At 46.9% G+C, this 24,412-nt stretch overlaps 2 protein-coding genes across 4 annotated transcripts in view; one reads left to right on the top strand and one right to left on the bottom strand.

Moving 5' to 3' along the window:
* The window catches only part of LOC144163186 (BET1-like protein), a 441,394-nt gene that overhangs the window by 45,461 nt on the left and 371,521 nt on the right, over positions 1–24,412 (bottom strand). The window lies entirely within an intron of this gene.
* LOC144163184 (uncharacterized) overlaps positions 1–24,412 on the top strand; it is a 105,944-nt gene that overhangs the window by 23,949 nt on the left and 57,583 nt on the right. For 2 of the 3 annotated variants that reach the window (XM_077694014.1, XM_077694013.1), the window contains 3 exons: positions 10,586–10,631; positions 12,229–12,300; positions 20,397–20,645. In XM_077694014.1, the coding sequence (XP_077550140.1) occupies positions 10,586–10,631; positions 12,229–12,300; positions 20,397–20,645 (367 nt within the window). The remainder of the gene's footprint in view (positions 1–10,585; positions 10,632–12,228; positions 12,301–20,396; positions 20,646–24,412) is intronic. The other variant, XM_077694015.1, reaches the window with a different exon arrangement.

Raw genomic sequence — 24,412 nt, 5'->3', positions numbered from 1 at the left:
ACATAAAACGGCGACAGACCGGAGCGATACACACAAGCGCTTATACGCAACTACCGGTTTATTGAAAAAAAAAACACAAAATTTATACATGAACACAAATGATAGATTAGACAAACGTGGTGCCGATTAGCGCGTGCTCCTTCCCGTGAAGAGTAGTAATAGATGATTTGCTTAGGCACTTGTTGTTATGTTCCTTGATAAAAAAGGCCTCTACCAGTTCCTGGACAATCTGATCATTATGCCTGTACAGCACCACAGTCTCATCAAACAAAGGGTGACGCCCACACGTGCAGAAAGATGGGCGCATTGTAAAAACGTGTGGGCGTCACCCTTTGTTTGATGAGACTGTGGTGCTGTACAGGCATAATGATCAGCAGATGGCCATCAAGATGGCACATGACCATCGACTAGTAACCATTCGGGTTTTTTCAAGAGCGCCAACGTGAGCCTGCGCGACTTGCCTGGCTGGGTATGCGGGCCATGTGTCCCGCATGGGAGGTGTTCCCTCTCTGCCAGGGCACAAAGCCCCGCTGTTAGAATCCAGAGGGCCTTATAAGCAGCCAGTGGGCCATCCCATCTATGTAGAAGCTCAGGGCGTACAACATCGGGCCCTTGCCGCCTACACCTCCCCGACACAAGTAACTGCTGGTGGCCACTGTGGTGTTTCGTGCATTGCGATTTTCCTATTGCAGGCTGGCAACTTTGCTTTTGTAGCTTGAGCTACACTGGCCGAGTTTGAGCAGTTTCGCGTGGCTCCTGGAGAGCCGTGCTGCGCATGCGTGAGGAGCAGTGACGTCACACGGCGCTCAGAACGTCACTCGCTTCCCGGCGTCTCTCACACACCCCACGCGCCCAGCGTCTACGCCGACTTCCGTTCCGCACGTGACGCCCCGGTCCACTTGATGATCATGCGAGGGGTGGCCGGGTGTGGACCCAATGGCTCGGGCGTCGCAGCAACACCGGCGTGCGCCTGTGGAACCAGCTTAGCTCTGGGTTGATCGGTGACGCTGCGCCGGAGCCGCTTGATAAATATAGAGGTGTCACATAATGAGCATACCGTGTGTGTGCCTTTGAAGCAGCCGTAAGCATGATAATCAAGCTAACCCTAGACAAGCAGGGATATATCCTGGCATAGCCGGGCTAAGCCACTGCTAATTTTTTTTTTTCAAGAGCGCCAACGTGTGTCTGCGCGACTTGCCTGGCTGGTTATGCGGGCCGTGTGTCCCGGTATGTCAGGTGTTCTCTCTCTGCTAGGGCACAAAGGCCCGCTGTCAGAATCCAGAGAGTCTTATAAGCAGCTAGTGGGCCACCGCACCTATGGAGGAGCTCAGTGTGGACATCATCGGGCCCATGCCCCGTACGCCTCCACGACACAAGTAACTTATGGTGGTCACTGTGGTGTTTTTCGTGCACATTGGTTTCCCGGTTGCAGGCTGGCAACTTCGCTTTTTTCAATTTTGTACAACAAACTTCGGCCCTTAGTATAAAACCACATGGCAGCCAATAAAGGCTATCTTGCTTGCTGTTACTCGAGTGAGACGACTAGCTGCCATGTTTCTTTTCGCGCCCTTTTCCACTTGTTATGATACAGCCAAAACTAGCGAAGAGGTAAACCCATGAGTGTTCAGGACGAACGCCTACTGCCGTTACGCCGAAAAGCTTCACTTTCGACTTTGAGTATACAGCTCCATTTGCATCGCCCTTTCCCGGAATTTCCGTCGTTTGCGCCAAAGTGCCGCAAGACGCCTCGCTGCTGCTACAGTCGCATCCGCTGGTCGGATATTTTTGCCTCACTCTACACCCGTAAGCCATTGCTGCCGTGTTTAACTATAACCCGCCGTTGTCTCCCTCTATTGCCACGCCTGGTGCTGCTTCTGTACCGTAGAAAGCGTGGAAGTTTGTTTTCCTCAACTACTTAGAGGCCATCGTAGACGAAGACATCTCGCATCGCCGAAAGAGAGCTACCCCATTGAATGCACTCGGCTTGGAGGGACAGTGAATATACTCCAGTTTGGCGCCCCTTACAGCGTCGGAGCTCATCAACGTAAATGTCAAAACTGAGCCCGACGCCGCTGCTTTCTACGTGGCACTTCCACTGCTTGACAACCATTTCGTCACAAGCGTAAACGAGCTGATGGAGCGACACCGCTTTCGACAGCGTCGACGGCTATGGGGGGAGCCCTTCGAGGCGTACGCCGCTGCGCTGCGCCAGCTTGCCTCAAGCTGTGATTTCTGGCAACAATCGGAGAAAGTCGCACACGAACAGCTACTTGAAGTGGCAGCGTCGCAACAGATGCGTGACCGTCTGCTTTTCGAAGGAACAGGCCTGACTTTGAGGCGAACTGTCGAGCTGGGCAAACATGTGGAGCAGACTGGACAGGAACTCGTGGAGTTGTCAGCTGACTCGCTCGTGCAAATAATAGTTGACAAGCCTGCGAGCGAGAGCGCTAGTGGATTTTCGACGTGCGGCCGTATCGGGTGATATGGCCATCGAGCAAATGCAAAAGAATACGGAGCTATGAAAGCCAAATGTCGGAACTGCGACGAAGTAGGAAACTTTGCGCCTGTGTGCCGGTCACGAGGCAAAGTGGAGTCTCCGGGTAGCCGGGAGAGCAAGAGCAATTTAGAGGCGACGAATAAAATTTCAGTTCTAACCCTCAGTTATGACAGCATCCGGGAAAATGGTATTTAATCAATGTCGATGGTGATAATACCACATCGAGCCTGCTCATTGACACTCTGTCATCTGACTGCCTGCTGAGTGAAGCAAGTTTTCGAGAACATTTCTTCGACTGCCCACTGACGGATGCCAAAGTGAGGCTATTGAACTACTCGAAGCCACGGATTGTAGTGAAGGGTTGCTTTCTTATGACCGTATACTACAAGCAGGTTCTACCATGTGTTCTTTTTCATGTCGCGAAGCGTGGTACCCCACTTTCGGAAGTAGATGCCATATACCATCTCTAGCTTTGCATTGGAGGGGATGCACTGTCGTGTCTGCAAACAGTCACAAATTAATCGCTGCTACCAGCTCACCTGCGTGGCGAGTTTTCCCACCTGTTCGCCGGCTAACTAAACCTGGCCAAGGGTTTTGTGCAGTACGTTGAAGTGCGTCCTACGGTAGAACCGTTGTCTGCCAAGCTACGAAGGTTCTCCACGCACGACACGAACCCCGTAATAACAAGAACGAAGCAAAGGTCTCGAGAGAAACTCAGGTGGCCAAGAATTAGTGCGGAGGTGGAACACGCAGTAAAAAAATTAGTAGTGGCTTAGCTCGGCTATGCCAGGATATACGTAGCGTGAGCTAAGGTTCAGCAATCCAGTCCAATCCAGTCCAGTCCAGTCCACTCCAGTCACTGCTCCTCGCTCATGCTCAGCACGGCTCTCCAGGAGCCACGCAAAACGGCTATCAAGCGGCTCCGGCGCAGCGTCAGACTTGGCTACTGCGCAACCGAGGCGCGCAGCTGGGCACGCGCCGGCGCCAGTTCGTCTGCCGTGGCTATGACGTCACTCCTCTGGAATGCGCAGACCGGCGAATGTGCAGACCCAATTCTCTACGCACCCGTACTCCAATCGGATTGGATTGGAATACAAACCACTTTAATCCAATAAAATCCAATCTAATGCTCCTCGCGCTTGCGCAGCACGGCCCTTCAAGGTCCACGCAAAACTGCTCAACCTCGGTCAGTGTAGCTTGAGCTACAAAATTGCCGCTTGTGCCAGGCAGCTGACAAGTGGGTCAAACCTTGTACTGCGCCCTTGCAGCCTCTAGTATTCCCGGAAAAACCATGGCAAAAGCTTACCATTGATATGGTTCTCTCAATTTGCCCAGGCCCGACCGAAATTCGTAATAACTCTATAGACTACGATTCCAAGAGACCAGAAGTGTACTTCGCCAACGCAGTTATGTGTGAAGTTGTCACTGACCTCTTGTCTGATGTCTTCAGCCGTGAAGGCTGAACTGAGTAACTTGTATCGTACAATGAACCCTAGTTTAAATCTGAAGTGTTTGAACATTCGCTGAAGGATAGGGGCATCAAGCATTGTGCCTCATCCGTGTATTAGCCCGGGCAAATGGCGTTGTTGAAATGTTCAACCTTAGCCTGATGGACTTCATCCAACTATTGTTCTTGGAAGACAGGTCCATCCAGTGTACTATCGTGGATTATTTGGTCGTGCACCTAGCTTCTCCGCACACTGACAGCGTATCCCAGGAAGGAGGAAGCAGAAAGCGCAAGTCTACGCACGTTTCTCGTACATCAGGGATTCTTTCTCTTGAGGGATTTTTTTGCTGACGGCTCAGTTTGGACTTTGACTCGCCGGCGGGTTGTATTTTGATCGTTGACGCTTTGACTTTCACTGCAGCGGCTTTGATTTGAGCACTCCGCAGTTTGATTTTCGCACGCAGGAAAACTTCGCGTTTCAAGCGTCGTAATCGTTAGGCAGAGGGGCTTCTGATTTTTTTTTTTTTTCAAGTGAGACTGCTTATATTGCCTGAAAAGTGTTTCACAGCTGTTCATTCGTGTAAAATAGTGAAGCCGAGTTTAAGGAGATTCGTATACAGAGCTACTCGTGGCTGGATACTTGAAAAGCCATGAGGAAGTGTGTCGTCCTTCTGCGCAATCCTCATGGCATTTCGAGCAAGTTGTAACAGCCCTAAAGCCGATTTAAGCAGTGCTCGGTGTACTGCGCTCCATATTACGCTCTAGATGTAGTGTTGTGGGGGAATTAATTGAAAGTTTTCTAGGACATTCCTGCTTTAATAGCACACGATTTATATTGCCCATAGGAAATTACACTCAACGAATATATTGATATAGCAGTGAAGCCGACTTTAAGGGATCAGTGTATACCAGGGAGGATTACGCATTTATACCCACTATACAATTTATGCGATTTTTACCGGCTCAGCAGATTAAGCAGAACGTTATCCGTCCGTCACACTGAAAAACCTCGCGGAGCAATGCGTCACCTCGCGTTACCTAGCAACCCCTGGCGCAGCTGTGCATAGCTTGGCGGTCTCTTCGCTAGCCTATGCATGGCTCCGCCGAGCCTCTCGGTTACCGTCGAGACATGAATTCGCTGCGCAACACATGGTATAAAGGCTCGTGTACAGCCTTACGCGTGGGCTTGCGCCACGTGAGGAGCTCGCAAAAAAACACCAAGGAAAGAGACCGAGCGCACGTGAGCGACGCCTTGTGAGGAGCACCCGGCGTTGGCCAGCTCGACCTTCGTTCGTGGCGTGATCTCTGGATTGCTGTCCTCCTTGCCAGCTCACGCGCCTTCGCACCTGAAGTGGAGAGCACAGACGCGGAGTTCGCGAAGCCGGTTGCCGCGGGTTCCAGCGCGTGCTAGCGAGGTTCACTTTGCGAGAATTGGGAAAAGCTGCGGAATTTTTAATACGGTCCGGGCCTGCCAGTAATGGGGTACTTCCAGCGGCAAGTTCGGATTTTCATGCGAGGTTCAACCGCCGTGTCTCCGACGAAGGGAGTGGGGCCTCCAGCTCTGCTGTTTCTTCAGCCTTGCACCACTAATCAAGCTGCGCCTCCCTTCTTCTTCTTTTTTTTTTTTTTTTTTTTGCAGTCTCTTGCCTTTGAATATTCAGCACCGATGCAATGACGTTGTCAATGCTACTCCTACTTTTCTTGACACCTTATATTCCCGTTGGGTAGTACATATTCCTGTCGTAAAAATCTGAGAGAAGTAGATTCAATGCCATATTCCCCTTTGCCTTACAATGCAGTTCATTAGAGCAATATACTGGTAAGCATTTCCGGGTTTAAGGACGGCGATCAGGCGATTTTCTGGGTTTCATGAAGGGTGCAAGGTGGGGAGTTTTACAGCTCGCCCCAACCCACCTGCCCTCCACGGCGTGCTGGTATACCGAGTGAATTAAGCTGCTTGAGTGCTTTGCCATAGGGAGGCCTAAAAGCTGAGGAACACCATCACTGCCAGCGAAGAAGGTACTCCGAAAGGCGCTAATGTCGCACTTATCTCATTTACAGATTCATCCATGAGCGTGGCATTCGTAGTGAGGAACGAGCCAGCCAATATCCCTGAAACCACTACAGAGCTCGTGGGAGACCGTGACGGTATCACAAAATTATTTTCTGACATCTGCTACGCTAACACCCTGGAGGGCTGTGGAGGCGTACTTAAGCTGCAGATAACTTGCGCCAAAGGCGTTTTAGTTGCTTTCGAGGATCCAGCTAATAAATTAATTGGCTCCCGAATGGTGCGCTTTTGAATGCGTTTCAGCGCATACCGAGAAGGACAGATGTTATCACGTGATATTGTCCCATGATACATTAGGAAATTGTTGGTGTTCCGGATCTGATAGCGACCATGCTTTTGGCAGAAAGCTCTGCCATGTTTATTTTGCTTTGACCCTGGAAATAGCATCCGCTAGTTCTACGCTTGTCGACAGCGCTTCGTCATTGTCCTACAACCAATCTTGCAGGGTCTGTCAGTTCGCAGTCGACAGTGGCCGCTTGGAGGGGCCATTCCGAACCCCTTCATCACACTGTACTTACGAAATCCATACCAAAACTTTCAATCTCCGGTAACCAGTATATAGATCACACTTCAAGAGAGTCCGGTGGTTTTGCTTAACCGCAATGCACTCGATTGATTGATTGATTGATTGATTGATTGATTGATTGATTGATTGATTGATTGATTGATTGATTGATTGATTGATTGATTGATTGATTGATTGATTGATTGATTGATTGATTGATTGATTGATTGATTGATTGATTGATTGATTGATTGATTGATTGGATGAAATGGGAGGCCTGGAGGCCATGAAAGGGAAATGGGAATGGAAAGGGTGGGAAGGGAAACGTTCCCTTCGATAATTTTTGACCAACCGTCACATAGACTTTTGACGTGCACATCCACATTTCGCCTAGTGTAGTCTTTTTTTTTATCTTTTACACACCTACCCATTGCATTTATACAACTGTTATGTGCGTATATGAATTAACTGCACTCAATATTGTATTATTTATAGGATGCTTTATTTTGTGTAAATATTCCTGTGTTAGTTGTTTCAATGCTGTGTGTTTTTGTTTGTTCAATATGTTCCTTATTTATTTCCAAAATATGCAATCTTATCAATTCACAATTTACGTGTAGTCGCGCTATTTCTTCGTATAAGATAGGTAATAAAAAATAGGTATCATTCCTGCTAGCAGCTTCAATTAACCTATTTCTCTGTATGCTATCAAAAACAAGGGGTCCCACTACAGTTTATTACTCTGGGACCCCTTTCTGTATTGACTATATTCTAGTGATGTACCATTCTGTAACAACGAACAATAAAGTTCTATTCTATTGTATCATATTCTATTCTATTCTATTCTATTCTATTCTATTCTAAGTAGTCATGTGAGCCCTCATTTTTCGTCATGTTGAATGTTAATGTTAAGTCTCTTCTCGGTATGGGTAGTATTTGCGCAGCCAGCAACAAACTATCGGCGAGTGACAACGTAAAGTGCTCGTTTTGGCTGAAAAGTTCGGTCGACCCCATGGGGTCGCGCAAAGCAAGCATGACGTTGTGTGCTGCGCGCTGCCATACTGCAGATACGAATTTTGGGTCAAATGGCGTGCCCGTTGCTGTCACTCGGTCGAATGCGCTTTCTTGGTGACATAAATGCATTGTGGTGAAGCTCAAATTCGACGCTGCTTGATTGTGGTGGTGGTCCTGAAAAAAAACGAGAGAAAGTTTTACTGTTTTCGCGGCGTCAATCGGCACCCATTGCGTTTTCTTGACTGCTGCTACCAGGTCTAAATCACGGTGTAAATGACATTTAGATGGCCCGGTTTTCTTTTGTGTTAGTCCGCTAACTGGCGCATGCGCGGGTGTGGTCGCAGCTACTTTACCGAAATCAATGTTTTCAATCTGTCATCAGATTTTCAAAATGTGCACGTCAGCAGAGCAGTAATAACAACCGTTTCACAGCGAGATTGGTGTTAAGAAATACCCCATTCACCAGACATACGCAATGGTGAGCGTGTAGGTAGTATCGAGGGATACTACAGTGCCAAAAAAACTTTTCCCTCTCACTCGGACACGCAACGCTGAGCGACGTAAGTGTACGTTGTAGCAGAATCCGGCGCACACTCGCGCGTTATACGTCATATAGAGCGACATAGTACGTACAGTTGCCACTGATAGGGGTTTTTGTACGTCAAGAAACTATTATTCGATAAGCCCGAACGTGCTTCAATGCGATAGCCTTCATCCTGCTCGTCGTATGCCCCTGTGTCGCCTCTCCGATAGATGCATCTGTGTGAAGCCTCCCTGAAAGTGTACATGGCAAAGTGGCAAGTAGGAAGCAAGGGGTGGAGTGGTGGCGGAGAGGTAGGGGGAGGAGGAGGAAGGGGGGATTCATATACCATGTGATAATGCTCATGCGCGATAAGTCTCGTGACGTTGCAGTTATTTTTTCCCCCTACTTGAAGAGTTGAGCTAGAGTGGTGGCCACCTCCAGTGATCAAGTAAAGGTAACGTCAGCAATGGCACACCCACGACCACGAATACAATGCTCACCGTATTCACGCACACAATCGTTCACCAAAGAGTAAGTTTGATTGATTGATTGATTGATTGATTGATTGATTGATTGATTGATTGATTGATTGATTGATTGATTGATTGATTGATTGATTGATTGATTGATTGATTGATTGATTGATTGATTGATTGATTGATTGATTGATTGATTGATTGATTGATTGATTGATTGATTGATTGATTGATTGATTGATTGATTGATTGATTGATTGATTGATTGATTGATTGATTGATTGATTGATTGATTGATTGATTGATTGATTGATTGATTGATTGATTGATTGATTGATTGGGGGGGTTTAACGCGGCAAAACTGCACAGGCGATGAGGCGCGCCGTAGTGGAGGGCTCCGGATTAATTTTGACCACCTTGGAATATCTAACGTGCGCCAAAATCTCAAACACACGGCGTTTTCCTTTTCGCTTCCATTAGAAAAGCGACCGCCGCGACCGGGAATCGAGCCCGCGTCCTTAGCCACAGAGCCACCATGGCGGGTCCCAAAGAATGAGTCGTACCTCAAATCTTTAAGCGTACTGGCGCCAGTACTTTTCCTTATTTTGATAGTTTTCAAAGGCTTGCGGCATCGACCAATATTTTGGATAATAAACATATAGACCGCAAATTTTCACGCGAACTTATTTTTGTCTATACTCCAGAGCACTGCTCAATATTCGCCGTCCAAGAGCTTTCAGCACCAGTGCAGATTAACACCCATTGCTATACCGTTTCCGCCCCACTACGACGCATTTGCTCTTACATTATCTAATAAGCACTGAGTTGATGCGAGTGAAACTGATGCGTATATTACCAGTACCTTCTCCCCCCCCCCCCCCCCCCCTTCCCTATTCGACGTGAACAGAACGAGGAAAAAGATCTGCCCGTCTGTGGCTGTTGATGTGTCACACTTTCGCAACATACAAAAACGCTGTTGATTAAAGTCCCTAGCTAGGGTTCCCATATTTTAACATCTGGCTCCTTAATTAAATCCTTTAGAAGAAGTTTTCTCATAAATACAGGTGTGGCTTTTAGTGTTCTACAGGGACACGTGGGGTCTTATGAGAGGGTTATTAAAATGTCCCGGGGCCTAGCTACCTTAATATCCACTGCTTACTTTGCCCGTGAAAATGCTCCCACAGCGATGCATTTGCGTGCTACTGTGAAGCTTACTTTACAAAAGCTTCGTGCATAGCAGAACGGCTTACGCATTTTAGCTGACAATTCCAGCTATACTTGGGTACAATTTAAAACCGGCAATAGCCCATGTTGTGTATCCCTCGACCGGAGCTATGGACCCGGGTGTCATCACGCGCGGGCGTTTCGAACTCAGATTGCGCGTAATGCGCGACACCTTTTCCCTTTAGGGATGAATCACCTTAGGACTTCGCTTAGTCCGTGGCTTGTCCCTTGGCGGCCGTGTACACAGTGTTGCGCATGCAGAAGGAGCATTGGATTGGGGTGGATTGGATTTGGTTTGGATATGATTGGATTTGATTTGATTGGATTGGATTGCATTGCATTGGATTGGATTGAATTGAATTGTATCGGATTGGATTGGGTTGGAATCGTATATACTGTTTACACGCGCTGTCACTCATTTACATGTGCGAGTGGGCAATGCCACGTGTGATTTTCGGTAAGAACGATCTCCAGTTCTTCACCCACTCGTCATAATTCAGTTCGTGAAGATGCGTGAATGTTTTCTCCCGTAGTTTTTCTCTCTTTTTTTGTCACAGCTACAGTAGATTATACACAGATTAAGCCTGAAAAATCACGATAAGGACTCACGTCACGTTCAAAATACTCGCAGTAACGCACTCTTTGCACCGCGCGGAGTTGCACCCGGCTGCGGTGATGAGGTGCTGGGGTATCTTCCGTTTTCGTTTTTTACTGGTACCGAAGGCTTCATTTAGCACAGCACTTGTTTCATCTACATTGCTGATGTTACTTTGTACCAGTTGAACTGGTATTGAATAAATGTTTTTTTTTTGTGTGTTTCTTTTTCAGAAACACTACTTCGGAGCACCGCAAACTGATGACAGTGACAGTCCAGGTAGGGACGCAGAAGATCCTAAAATATACTATTTAAATATCCGTAAGAAATATGCCCAGTCGATGCAGGAATTACGCTTAATGTGACCAAATTATTAGCCAACACCCACGGTTTCGCAAATTTCAAGCGCTGACGCCGTCAGTTGAGAGGGTTAGTTCCGCTCGTTAACTTGAGCTTCGAAGGTGCTGAAACACTTCTGTGCATAAATCTGCGCGTTAACTATGGTGTTACGGGAACCGGAACCAATTTTACAAAATTTGTAAGTTTTAATTAACAGTACTGCGCCTGATTTGGTCGGTATATAACCAGTGGTATCATGCAGATGGCTAACAAACGTGAGGCCAAAACCGCCGCCATGAATTCCTGTGTTGTGTGGAACGAGCGGCACTTTCATCGTTTTTTTTTAAGCCTATGACCGATAATGCGAGGGGGAGGTAGCTTTAATTACATAAAGAAGATAACGCGACAAGATTCATTATCGAATATTGTGACCATTCCCACTCCTATTCCTACATGGCGTCTCTCTGTTCAAATGGCAAGGCTGTCTAATGCAGACCTAGCGTCAAGACCGCAACTGTAGTGTTCTTCGATGCTAATTCCCACACGAAAACGACGCGATGCTGATGACAATTATCTGCGATGCTTCCCGGCTTTCCATCATCATTATCATAATTATCGTCGTCACCATTATGATTATGATGATGATGATGATGATGCCTTCACGACCTAAGAATCGAGGCCATGAAAGTACGGAATGAAGATATCGAAGAAAATAAGCTAATAATATAAAAGTAGACAGGTCTCATACAACTGGCCCATTAGAAAACCAGTTTGCCATTTGAAAACTAGCTGAGAACCGATGGAGAGACGAATCGCTGGTTTGAGGCATTGACTCGACGAACGTAATTTGAGTAGGGCAAGATATACTATAGAGAACCCGAGATGTACCAAAGTTTCAAGAAGCGACAGAAGGTAGTGGCTGTGCAATGGGACCTAGTATTCTCAAAATGGACTCTCCCCCCTCGCCGCCATCCCATTCTCACCCCTCGCAAACCCAGAAAAAGAAATCCAAGCCCCTGTTAATCTTCTGTGACGCCGTGTATCAACTAATAAATGGCAAAAAGAACCATTTCTTCGTCGCCAATATTCACACGGATGCACTGCCTCCTATGCCTTGATACAATGGAGGTGCACAAATAACGCTTACTTGGGACGAAATTCTGCTACTTGCTTAATTCTGTGTTGTTTGTACCCAACCTATAGAAGGCTGAAACAAAACAGGAATAACCCTGGACAAAAGATGCGCACTTGCTAGGACGGACTTCTTCCTGTTAAACCTAAGTAGGCCTATAAAATGCACAAGCTTAAGTTTATTCCTAGCTTGTGAAAGAAATATTTATTGCTCCCTTTAAGACGCTGCCGCGAAAGCTTGAGTGTGCGATTTTGTGCTGCCTCCTGAGACCGACGGAACCACAGAGATTGCTGGATCTCTGTCCATTTTTATTTTTTATGATGCATTGTATCAACTGAAAAGTACCGAGAACATTGAATTTAGAACACGTACCTGCCTCACTCTTTTCGCTCTGATCGCATGAAGGTGAAACAATATACTACGAAAGCATCAAGCCCGCCGGAGGGGTGCGAGGACAACGCCAGCACTACATTCACAGTAAGCTGGAATATTTCATGCGTAGCCTTTCTATGTGGACACGAAAAGAAAACATAGTCCATCTTTTCTTAACGTTCGATGTGACAGTGCTAAAACATAAGAAAATGCTTTTGATAAAAAGGCCATATGTCATTAATATTTTCATATAAAACCTGTTATACTGTTTCCAAAAAAATGTCTCCCTGGCAGTGCATAAATGCATACTAATGGAGCCGACTTTAGAGGGCTCAGTTAGAACAGCAGTGCGTGTTGTGCCTTTTTCAATTCAATCCAACTTTTATTCAGTGATGTATACATATTAACATGCGGCTTGTAATACAGACGGAGGTCCTAAGGCCGAAGCCTTACGCGGGACCTACGATGACGATACACAAAATATTACGAGCTTCGTTAAAAAAACACTGTACAGAACTATTGAACAATACAGAGCACAACGAAGATATCCACTTGAGAGTTTCGGGGAGATTTTTAAAGCCAAGCTTTTTACCGCAACCCCCCAAGGGTTCTGTCGTGACCGTTGGGGTCAACAGAAAACGCTCACGAACAAATAAGACAAGTTACTGGCGCCGCCAGGAACTGAACTTGGAACGAAAAGAGAAACGGAGCGAGAGCCCATTGTCTAGCCGATTGAGCTACGAGCCCATGCGGAGGCGGGGGAGACAGACGGTACACTAACCGAGCACTGCTGTTGGTTTACCCCTTGCGTTCTCGCTGAACGCCACGTGATAGCATCACGCGACCTTTCGCACCGCTTTGAACTCCGCCCACGAAACGTGCAGAAACCGTGTGTGTGCCTTCCGCATGTGCTAGGAGTTCGTAAAACTTAAAGCAAGCTCACACCAACGCATGGCATCTCACTTCTCCCCCGTCTCTGCCGCCGATCTCGTCGCCTCCGTCGGCTGCGGCAGAGACGGAGGAGAAGTGAGATCATCTAACACCGGGTTTGAACTTTCTTTAATTTTATAAAAAAATGAGCTTCCACTCATGTGCTTCACCAATGCAACTCAACCAACCACCGTTATTGGATCATGCATTGATTTACCTTAGCAAAGAATATCTTTTCGAAATAATAAAGGGTGTGGTTACGTGCATTTCACCTGTCTGGTTTCACTCTTTGTAGAGCCACGTGTGTGAATTCAAGTGATGTCGCATGGGTAATCGTTGTGGGTGTCGCTTACAGCTTCGCTTTCCAACCGCCTCCACAGGGTGGATCGGCACGTATTTATTGTTCATGTTGGAAGCTGTAGAATTTTAGCGATGTCAAGAGCTTGCAACGTTGTGTACGGTAGTCATCTAAGCTTGAGTTTTCGTAGTAGGGGCGAGAAATTCACAGTTGCAACCGGTGTCGTACGAAGGGAGGATTGTGTATGTGATCCCCTGATAGCGGACGGAAGTGCAAATCACGAGCGACTTTTAATGTGTTTAGTATTCTAAAGGTCTTCACCTAGTTTTTGTTGCGCATATTTGGTGTGTGCATCTGCCCAACCATCTTCTCGTGGAACGAAACCAGTTTGAACATCAAAATGATGAGGGTGGAAAAAAACGAGGAAGAGGCAAGCTGATGTTCATTGCGGTCCTTTTAGGAATTAAGGATCGGTAACGGCCCTTAATGAACATTTTAAAATTTGGGGGATAGGCCGTTTGTATTGAATTATTGATTGATTGATTGATTGATTGATTGATTGATTGATTGATTGATTGATTGATTGATTGATTGATTGATAATGAACTGTTTCATTAATCTACATTCCTAGCATTGAATTGACTTACGAAAGCTGCACGTGACGTAAACACTAGGTGAAATGAAACTTGCCACAAAAAAAGGAAGGAAGCTCACTATAACGCGCAAGATTTGAAAGTAGCGAAGCTGTACGCAACCTTAATTCACAACCATCACCAAGGTTGAAGCCCGCGATTGCAGCCGATTTGCTTCTTCGCTATCGCAGCGACCTTTACTCCATCATTGTTGGTATAAGTGTGAGCTTCCCTCATTTTTTTTTTTTTTTGGAAATAATAATCATTGGACATCACGTTGGAGGGGCGTACTCTATGACGTGTCTTTCTCGTTCCGAGCAAGTGTTGCCACAATTAGGACGAAAGCTGGAGTCTTTCTCGTTATAAGCAAGTGTTGCCACGATCGCGGCGAAAGCTGGAGTTTCTTTTTTTTTTTGCCAGTCTTGGCCAATCTCCTTAAGTGGCTGTGGTTGGCTTGACAAACGTGCACAGGGGACGCTGGGCGGTCGTCGCGAGCAAGCACACACGAACTCTAGGCATTTTCTTGGTATACCTGCCTGTCGGTCGCCGCGAGAGCCGCGCTCACGGGCTCGCGCTCGGCAATTTTTTGGTATTTTTAGCAGTGGGCATGAAAAATTATGATTGGCTAAGCAGCTTCGCTGTTAATATGGACAATAACACGAATATTGCAACACCTGGTGCCAAAAACAAAACTTCGAATTGCTCCGCGGGTGAAGGTTCGGTCAGCGCATTTCAGTCGCAATATCACAGCCTTGCCGTCGACTCGTCTCATAGACAAATGTCTGGTAGCACCTGTTTCCATTAATTTCGATGCGTTCTAGCTTTTTTTTTTGTTACTGCAACTCGCCAATATGTAGCCATTGATAAATTTAAAGTGAAGTCAGGGCAAATATATAGCTCCGCTCATTCGCTCGATTACTGCGTTTAAAAAAGATGGACGCTATTGCCGCGTACATAAGCGCCCAGGTTAAAGATTCGTGCGCGCAACCCACATTGTGTCGCTTGCTTTACGGCGTATAGGCACGAACATTCGCGGTTTCAAAAACCCTGCGGGGCATCACGACCGTTAGTGGGGCAGCTGTGTCGAGCATCATATTGAAATCCTAAATGCAACCGCAGTAGTTCGATCGCCGGCACCCGCCTTGATATTTACTGCCAGCTTGATAAGTGTACCGCCTGCAACACATTCAATGGAGAAACGGTGTTTTGATGCGCAGATTTTGCTGTCTACTGTAACTCATACTCACCTGACTGCGTCTGTCTAACGACATCGCCAACGAGTCAGGGAGAGCGTATGGGCACAGTGTACGGATGATGGACAGTCTACGTGTCTTCGTAGAGAAAAATTTAATTAGAACGCGATCTGCTTGTGCGCGAACAGCGAAAACACGACGGTTGCTCGATTCACCCCATCCTTAGTATCGGGAGGCCGTGACGGGTGCAATAAGACGTTTGGTGTTGATGAACACACTAACCGGTTACGCCGACGTTCTCACGAATGAAGTGACATGTTTATGTCGAAAAGCGCATCGCCGAAGTCTGCGGTGGCCGAGAGTGTCACGAGCAGATGATGTTCTCCTCGCCAATTCTTCCCGGCGCCGAAAATTGAGATTACGCCCACTCAAATATTAATGCGTATCTGCTTGCTTGGTTGCAAAAATGGAAAGATGAAAGCTTAGGAGAGGTCCTGACGTGACCGCTATTGAAGCCGGAAACGCCGTGTTTGGAGGTCGCCCCTTTTTGCTTGTGTTTTGCGCGCACACGCTACCTTCTCCAACCCCGCTCGCTCCACTGTCGTCTGCTTCGTCTCCGCCTGCCGTCTATTGGCTACCGGGTGGGCCGCGCAGTGACGTAGGGCCTCGGTGGGCCGGCCTTCGCCGCGGTTGCGAGGACGCGGTTGCCAGCGGCCGCTGATGAACTCGAAAAAAACATGTGACTTCCTCCGCACTTCTTCCAATGTGCCGGTGGCCACCGGGGTGTCTCCTAAGTTTTTTTTAGGACAAATTTGTTGCAAACTTCGTCAATGACGATAACCCTCCGCGCCCCTGCGTCGTAATAACCTCTGCTCTTTCCCCATCGAAACATTCACTCCCTTGCGTTCTCCTCTTGCTCTTAACAAAATGCAATGGAGATTTGCTTAACCCAATTTTCCTGCGTTCGTTTCGCTCACTCACCGTCTATTGGGACATTTGTTTTCTGAGTGTTTCGAGCAACTCCAGCCGGCACTTTTCGTTTTAGTGTTTGTTTTTACCTCGCCTCTCCTCGACATTACTATTAAGCGTTATTTTTCGTTTGCTATCGTGAAAACTAACCTGGAGGGCAATCCAAAATTTAAAAAAAGCTGGTGCTCTGGGTTATGCACAGTATTTGTCAAAATTCTGTGGGCCACGGCGACCGTGGCCGCAACAGGCGTGCGGCCAAGAAGGGGCGCTGCGCTTGCTGCTGTCGGCTGGTTACGCGGCTAAAGAGAATGAGGGGAACTTAGGCGCTTCCTTTCGTAGTATGGCTGGCTCGATAAGGGCAGGAGGGCCGGTTTCTCAGAGAAGGCGCTCTTCGCTTCAGCGCAGACACTTCACGCAGCACTTGTCGCGCCGGACACACTACAAAAGCAAGAGCGAAAGTTCCCCTCGCTCTCGTTAGCCGCGCAACCAGTCGACAGCGGCAAGCGCAGCGCCCCTGCTCGGCCGCGCACCTGCTCCGGCCGCGGTCGCCGTGGCCCACAAAATTTTGACGAAGACTGTACTTGTATTTTGCCGCTAATGTGTCCCAGGATTGCTTGGCACCGAATAATGGTAACGGGCATAAGCCATGGCAGCAGTTTTGGTGGTTTGGAACGCTCCTGCTTATAGTCGAACCTCGTTATATCGGAGTAGTATCGGGACAGCAAATTAGTTCGTTATACCCGATATTCGTTGTAACATTACAGGTAAAGATCGGCTCTAACAAATCGAAAATCTGGGTCGCGCAAAAATACTTGTTACAAAAATGCATTTTTTTCGGGCCTCGAATCCACTACAAACAAGGTAACCCTTACCTTTCTCCTTGTTGCATTTCAACCTCACTGAACCGGAACATGAGTACGCGAAATTACAACAGAACAAAGCCTACTTGACAAAACATGCCTGCGTCCTTACTTATTTGATGAAGGATGAGGTCTTCGTCTGGTGGCTACTCACATCACTGAGAAGGATGAAGTTTTCCACAGTGGCTACGAACAAAGGATTTTTATACTTCAGCAGTTTCGGATGACGGGGCTTTTTTTAAACAGCTTCTCAGACTCCTGGTCAAATATTTCTTCGTTATATCCGATATCACACTCTGCTCTCACGGTTTCAGTTTCGTTATAACATAATAAGTGTCATTGAAATAAAGCGTGACCAACCAAACTTTGTATTTAGTTTGCTATAGCCGATACTTCCCTATATCAGTGTTCGTTATAACGAGGTTCAACTGTATATACTTTCCGTTAAGGTGTACTTTCTTAAGTTAAGTTGCGTTAGGCATTCTTTCTTACTTGCTTTTGTTTTGTCCGGGAGGTTGAATAAAGTGACATACAGACCAAAATTTTCGCGTCTAAACATGCGCAGAAAACGTGCTTCAGGCCCTCACGAACTACACAGGTCGAGTAAAGGAGGGGGGGTGTTGCCTATCAATGTTTAAATAGAAAGTGCTTAGTGTAGGCCACATTTAGCGTGATTCGATGCAGGAGAGCTTCATTTCGCTTGCACAGACCGCTTGGCATCCGAAATCGGCCGTCTGGGTCGATTGTGCACAGCGGCACGTAGGGTTTATTGGGATCAGTCCAAAGCAAACGCTGAGAGCTCTTGGAAACCGAGGAAACAAGAGCCGCTCCTACGTGCCTTGTGAAAGGCACTGCTGTAATAATCGAGCTGCTATGCGCGGAAGCAGCAGCTGTGCCGGCTTCGTCGTTGCCAGCCACACCGCAATGAAATGGGAGCCACTCGAGAAAAAAAATGGTGACTCTTTAATGCTCGCGTATGCAGGTCATTAATTTCTTGAGCAAGCTGCTCTTGAGGCAGCACCATCAGGTGCTGAAGGGCTGCTCGAGAGTCGGTGGAGAGAGAGAGATAGAGAGAGAGAATGCTCTTTAATGTGAACTGGTGAGGTCAGCCCTGCTAGGGACAAGGCTTGCTACACCAGATGGGGGGCAACTACGTTGATGAGTGGTGAATATCAGACATTAGGGTTACAGCAGTCAGAAGACAAACATGAAACGTTAAAAAAAGACAAGAAAAACAAGAGAATGCTGCCAGTTGAGACTGCCCATACCTGAACTGGAGCAGGTAAAAATGTGTTGCAATGCAGCACGCAGGGAAGTCAGTTAAGTGACCATTGACGAAGAACTGACCAAGTTTAGCGGCGGTAATTTTTGTGTGGGTTGACGGGACCTATATTCTTATGGCAGATGATGTATATATCACCAAGCCGTTCGTAAAAAAATTAAAGCTGTTCCACTCATTGTGAAAGCCACCGGAAGTGCAGAGCAGTGATACTCCATAATGGGCTGTGCGGCCGTTATCCGCTCACTGCTGCCACTCAATGCATTTCGAATTTCCCGCCTTCGCAGTGCTCGCGCGCCCCCTGCCTGAAACTGCGCTAGTGGGAGTTCTCTTCTTTTTGTGCTTGCTTCAGTTTCGTATGCTGGAGCTGTTTTGCGACATTTCGAACGCGTAATTTTTCCCTTGCGCGGCTGGAGCCTTTCTGCGGAATTTCGAACGCCCCATTTTTTTCTTGCGCGGCTGCAGCCTTTCTGCGGCATTTCGAACGCCCCTTTTTTTCCTTGCGCGGCCTCTTTTTTCGCTTACCACCTCGGTAACTAAATGAACGCGGTGGTGTGCCAGAAAGCAGGTGTGTCAAGTTGCAGGGGCGGCAAAGGACTGACTTCCGACGACATCTGAGATGGAGCACCCGAATACGCAAGCAATTTTCAAGAGCGAAGCTTTTGAGCAAATCGTAATTTTTTGTGTCCGCAGTAAAAAAAATACCAGGATATTGCCGAGCGTGCGCATGTGAGCACGGTACTCACGGCGACCTACCGGCAGTTAATAAAACCAAGAAAATGCCCAGCACTCGTGTGTGCGTACCTCGCGACGACCGCCCAGCGTCAACGGCGCACGTTTGCATGCCAAGCATACCCGCTTGGGAAATTGGACAAGATTGGACAAAAAAAAAAAGCTCCAGCGTTGGCCGTAATCGTGGCAACACTTGCTCGGAACGAGAAAGTCACGTCATAGCGTACACCCCTCCAAGGTGATGTCCAATGACTATCACTTCCAAAAAATGAAGGAAGCTCACACTTATAGCAACAATTATGGAGAAAAGGTCATTGCGGCAGCGAAGAAGCAAATCGGCTGCAATCGTGGAATTAAGCAGTCGTGACGGCCGTGAAGGTTGCGTACAGCTTCGCTACCATCAAGTCTTGCGGGTTAGTGTGAGCTTGTTTCAATTTTTATATCCCGTTTCGTACATTTCGGCGCGTTTCTTTCTTCCTTTCTTATTTCTGTTCTTTTTCCTTTTTTCTGTTTAACTCTTAGCTCTTAACTCTTAGCACTGACGGTGTAGGTCACGTCGAAAACGCACTTCCGTTAAGCAAACTACCTCTGATGATGTTGATTAACGTGAGTGAAGTAAAAAAACGGTTATCGTGGTCTGAATTGAACCTGGGTCCCTCGCATTACGAAGCCGGCGTCTATACGACGCGCCATTGCAACATGGCCCAAGAAGTTTGGATTTGCAGATGGGTGCATGAACGTGCAAACTTAGACAGCAAAATCATGCACACCTACGTCCAACGACGACGATAGTTGAACACAAAGCTTTCTTGATGCCAAATCAAATGGCAAAGGGTCAACGTCAAAGCCGCTGCGATCAAAGTTCCAAACTGCTTGCGAGTCAAACTCAAAGCTCGACGGGTCTAAGTCCAAACTGTCTGCGCGTCAAAGTCGCAATTCAAATGACAAACAAGAAATCCCTCACGAGAAACCTTCGTGCTCGAGCAACGTCGTCGTCAAGCAGGGGTGCAGGGTTTTTTTGTTTTTTTTTTCGTTTGTCCTGGCTTGCTTTTTTCTTTTAAGCTTGGTCTTATGTTCGATTGGGAAGTACCTCTTATCCCGTTCCGAGTAATTCACAGTACGAATTTGAAGCGCGAAAATGTAGACAGTGGACGAACGGGACAAGGCAAGCGGTAGCCTTCTTAGCGCTTGTCTTTGACCGGTTCCGCCACTGGCTACATTTTCGCGCTTGAAATTCGTAACATGCATTACCAACTAGCTCGAACCCATACGTTGTTGAGTAATTCAAACCCCCTCCGGCCTCTGCAGCGTTCTGGATGCGGCCCCCAAAGGCCCTGGCGCCACCTCTGTGGAGGCCCACTCATCATCGGGGCGTGATCCAGCTGCCCTACATTCCGACCCTGCCGTTGAAAGAGTATCCCGTTTCCTCCTCCTCCTCCACACATGGCCAGCCCAGCGACGGACCGTACTCCAGCAGCGGAGTGCTACAGGGACTCAGCTACAACTCGGACGACAATGGCGCCGACGCTGGGGTCTTCTCGTCCATACTGTCGCAAGGTAAATTATAAAGGCAGTGTACTTCTGTGTGTGTCGCTGCGTGTAGCGGGGAATCGACAACCGGTAGACCATTAGTATTCCAGAGTGGCTACCGAGAAGTTGGAACCAATATATGAAGACCGGTCACTTATATATATATATATATATATATATATATATATATATATATATATATATATATATATATATATATATATATATATATATATATATATATATATATATAATATATATATATATATATATATATATATATATATATATATATATATATATGTATATGTATATGTATATGTATATATATATGTATATGTATATATATATGTATATGTATATATATATGTATATGTATATATATATGTATATGTATATATATATGTATATGTATATATATATGTATATGTATATGTATATGTATATGTATATGTATATATGTATATATATATGTATATGTATATATGTATATATATATGTATATGTATATATGTATATATATATGTATATGTATATATGTATATATATATGTATATGTATATATGTATATATATATGTATATGTATATATGTATATATATATGTATATGTATATATGTATATAAATATGTATATGTATATATGTATATAAATATGTATATGTATATATGTATATAAATATGTATATGTATATATGTATATAAATATGTATATGTATATATGTATATATATATGTATATGTATATATGTATATATGTATATATGTATATATATATGTATATATATATATGTATATATATGTATATATATATATATACCCAGGCGGCACAGAAAGTGTGCCCCAAGACCGGCCCGTCTAAGGCCGCTTTCTGGCATGTCCGGCCAGCATCCAGGTTCTGGCAGCCACCGATCATGCGTTGAACGGCCAACATTCGGCAACCAGCGCTTCGGCATTTTTCCGTCCGCCCGTGTCCGGACGCACAACGGCAGCTAACCGGCTGCCAGATATTCAGTTCTCTTACGGCTGCCGATGTTGAGAAAGAGAACGGCCGAAGTACGGCCTTAGGGCATCCGATTTTTCTTCGGGAAGCGGTAATCGGCCGAAGCACGGCAAGCGACCGGCCACAGAATATGCGTATTCTTGCGGTAGTTGGTGTTCGAAAGGAGACCGGCCGGAGCGCGGCTGCCGTGCATTCGTTGTTTCAACGGTGAACCGCGCGTCCGGCGGACGTACGGCGCCAGAATATACGTTTTTCATTCGGTTAGCTGTCCTCGGCCGAATTACGGCAAGCGAATGGCCACAGAATATTTGGCAACCGGTGTTCAAGAGGAGACCGGCCTACGTAAGGTATCTGGTTATACGCCTCGAGCGCGGCCTGTAGGGGCGCCACTGAAATCCCCCTAGCGGCCCGTTTCGAAAGCAGGCGCGGGAGTCCCCGGCCCGCTCCCCCTGTCGCCGTTGCTTTTGGGGCTCGTTCAAGACAGCGATTCACCGTTTGTCCGCGTTCGAAATACCGAATAACGTGGAGCAGGCACTCTGTTTGCAAGCGTGGTGTGTTCACCAGAGTATAAACGTTTATGACGCGATCATAGTGAGATCTATATGAGCGCCGGTCGTGTGTCATGGGCCGGCGTCCCGAAGCCATCATTTGCATGTAGCTGATTGCAATTCCGCTGCCCTGAAATTTAGTGGTAGTGTCTCCGGAAGCAGTGTTTCCTCCGATGGTCATGTTGCGGCCATACACACAATGATGTAATACCCCTGTCACACGGGCACTTTCAATCGCGATTGAAGTGAATCGCGATCGAGTTTTCGAGCGCGCTCGACGTACTGCCGCTGCTACACGGCACGTTTCAATCGCGATTGAGAAGTTGCACGGGTTGCGCTCGTGTTCGCCAGATGGCGCTAACCATGTACTTGCGGCCGGCGTCTGGTAACTTCGCGCGGTCGTAGGTGTACGTAACTATGTAAATATTACCTTACGCTTATTTGGGTCAAGTTATTTGACACAATTTGTGGCGTTAGTTGAAGTTGTCACATTCTGCGCCATTACTGAGCGGGGACGAGAGTATCGCCGCTTTCGTTCGATCGCGCTTGGAAGCTTCGATCGCGCTTGAGAAACCAGGATTGAGTTCGAGCGGGATCGAGCTCGATCGTGATTGAAACTGCCGTGTAGCAGGTGCCCGATCCGGATTGAGCTCGATCCGGATCGACTCAATCGCGATTGAAAGTGCCCGTGTGACAGGGGTATAAATCGACTTTGTGCACTTACAAAATCCAGCGGAGCACTCATACCGGACAGCACGCAAGTTACGCCTGCCAATATCACATATCAGATATCGATCAGTACCATGAACAAGCCAATGCGGCATAAATTTCACAAAGATTGTACCAAAGAAGTACGATGGATAATGCAAAATTACGCTCCGGAGTCATCACACGACGACAAATTTAGTGCTGTGTCGTCTTGTCCCGCGGTGAGCGCTCGTAAAGATTCATCTGTTACATTTATCCTCCACGAGAAGCGCGAAGATGGGCTTATAGAGTAATCCGCGTCCGTGACCGAACTCTTCTTCGAAACATCGTCATATGACCCAGGGAGACTGCAGAATCTAGCATAAACCGAAATCAGAGACCCTTATCAGATACGACACTCTTCTAACGAGCCCGTGTGTACGAAATTTCGGCGCACGTTAAGGATCTCCAGGTGGTCAAAATTAATCCCGAGCCCTCCACTACGGCGTGCCTCATCGTCTCCGTTGCGTCGGCGCGTTAAACCCTGCAACCAATCAATCAACTCTTCCAACGGCACCTCGTATCGCTTGTGAACTGCCTACCCTGTATTCTTCAAAAAATGCGTCCGCCGAGTGATCAGCCGTTCGTTGAAGGCGAAAAACAAACTAAAAGTGAACACGCAGCTTGTGTGTGATTACTAAAACGTTCATTCGTTGATTTCGCTCCGCATTTGTAAACAACGATAGTTGAGCGTCCTCCTCCTCAACGCCCCCCCCCCCCCCCAATGTCTAGCGAAATATCAGTGAATTTCGCATCTAGTTGGTCTGGTAAATACTACCTTGCTCAAACAAACGTCTTTAGCATTTCAGAAGCTGCACTCGGTTTCTTTTTTTTCATTCCCGTACGACTATTCTATTTATTTTTGACGTGCAGACCATTCATTTTCCCGTGGTTTCATTAACATACACCTTGGTTCTTACTATAAGGCATGAGTGGGCACATATCTGGCAATGCACAGCCTTTGAGTGTACTTAACATTTTCGCGTGGCTTATATTCCCATAAAAGGCACAAGTTTTTGTCAGCTTTTGGGTTATCACATCCCCGAAATATATTTTTTTACGACGTACATATCGAAGCAAAGCCGCATTTGTATCTGCGCTGCAAAACGAACCAACCTCTTTCAGTGCCAATATCAGGTCTAAACGAGGCGACAATAAATAGAATTAACTTGTGCTGACGTGTTCGAAGGTGACAGCGGTGATATGCTGCTCCCGTTGCCGACGCCTGCAAGAGCGGCCAAGAAGCGCCCAGAACCGCCCCCGGGTAGCTCTTGTTGGCGTTAGAGCGGTCTACCAAGACGCAGCTGTTTTTTAAGTGCCCTAAACGTGCAGTTAGCTTACAGACGTCACCATAACAAGTTGTTTAGAGCGCGGAGAGGCAAAGAGAAGCGAAAGAGAACCAAAACACTGCATGACCACCTATCAGCCACGCAGCGCTAATCCCGCAAACGCCGCGGCGAAGCGGCGGCAGGCGGCGCAGCGATCGCGAATCTCGAGGC

Source organism: Haemaphysalis longicornis, unplaced genomic scaffold (assembly GCF_048455015.1).
Source record: "Haemaphysalis longicornis isolate Haplotype H1 unplaced genomic scaffold, Haemaphysalis longicornis Haplotype H1 scaffold_12, whole genome shotgun sequence".
In the NCBI taxonomy this organism is placed as follows: domain Eukaryota; kingdom Metazoa; phylum Arthropoda; class Arachnida; order Ixodida; family Ixodidae; genus Haemaphysalis; species Haemaphysalis longicornis.
This window is presented reverse-complemented; position numbering and strand designations above follow the sequence as displayed.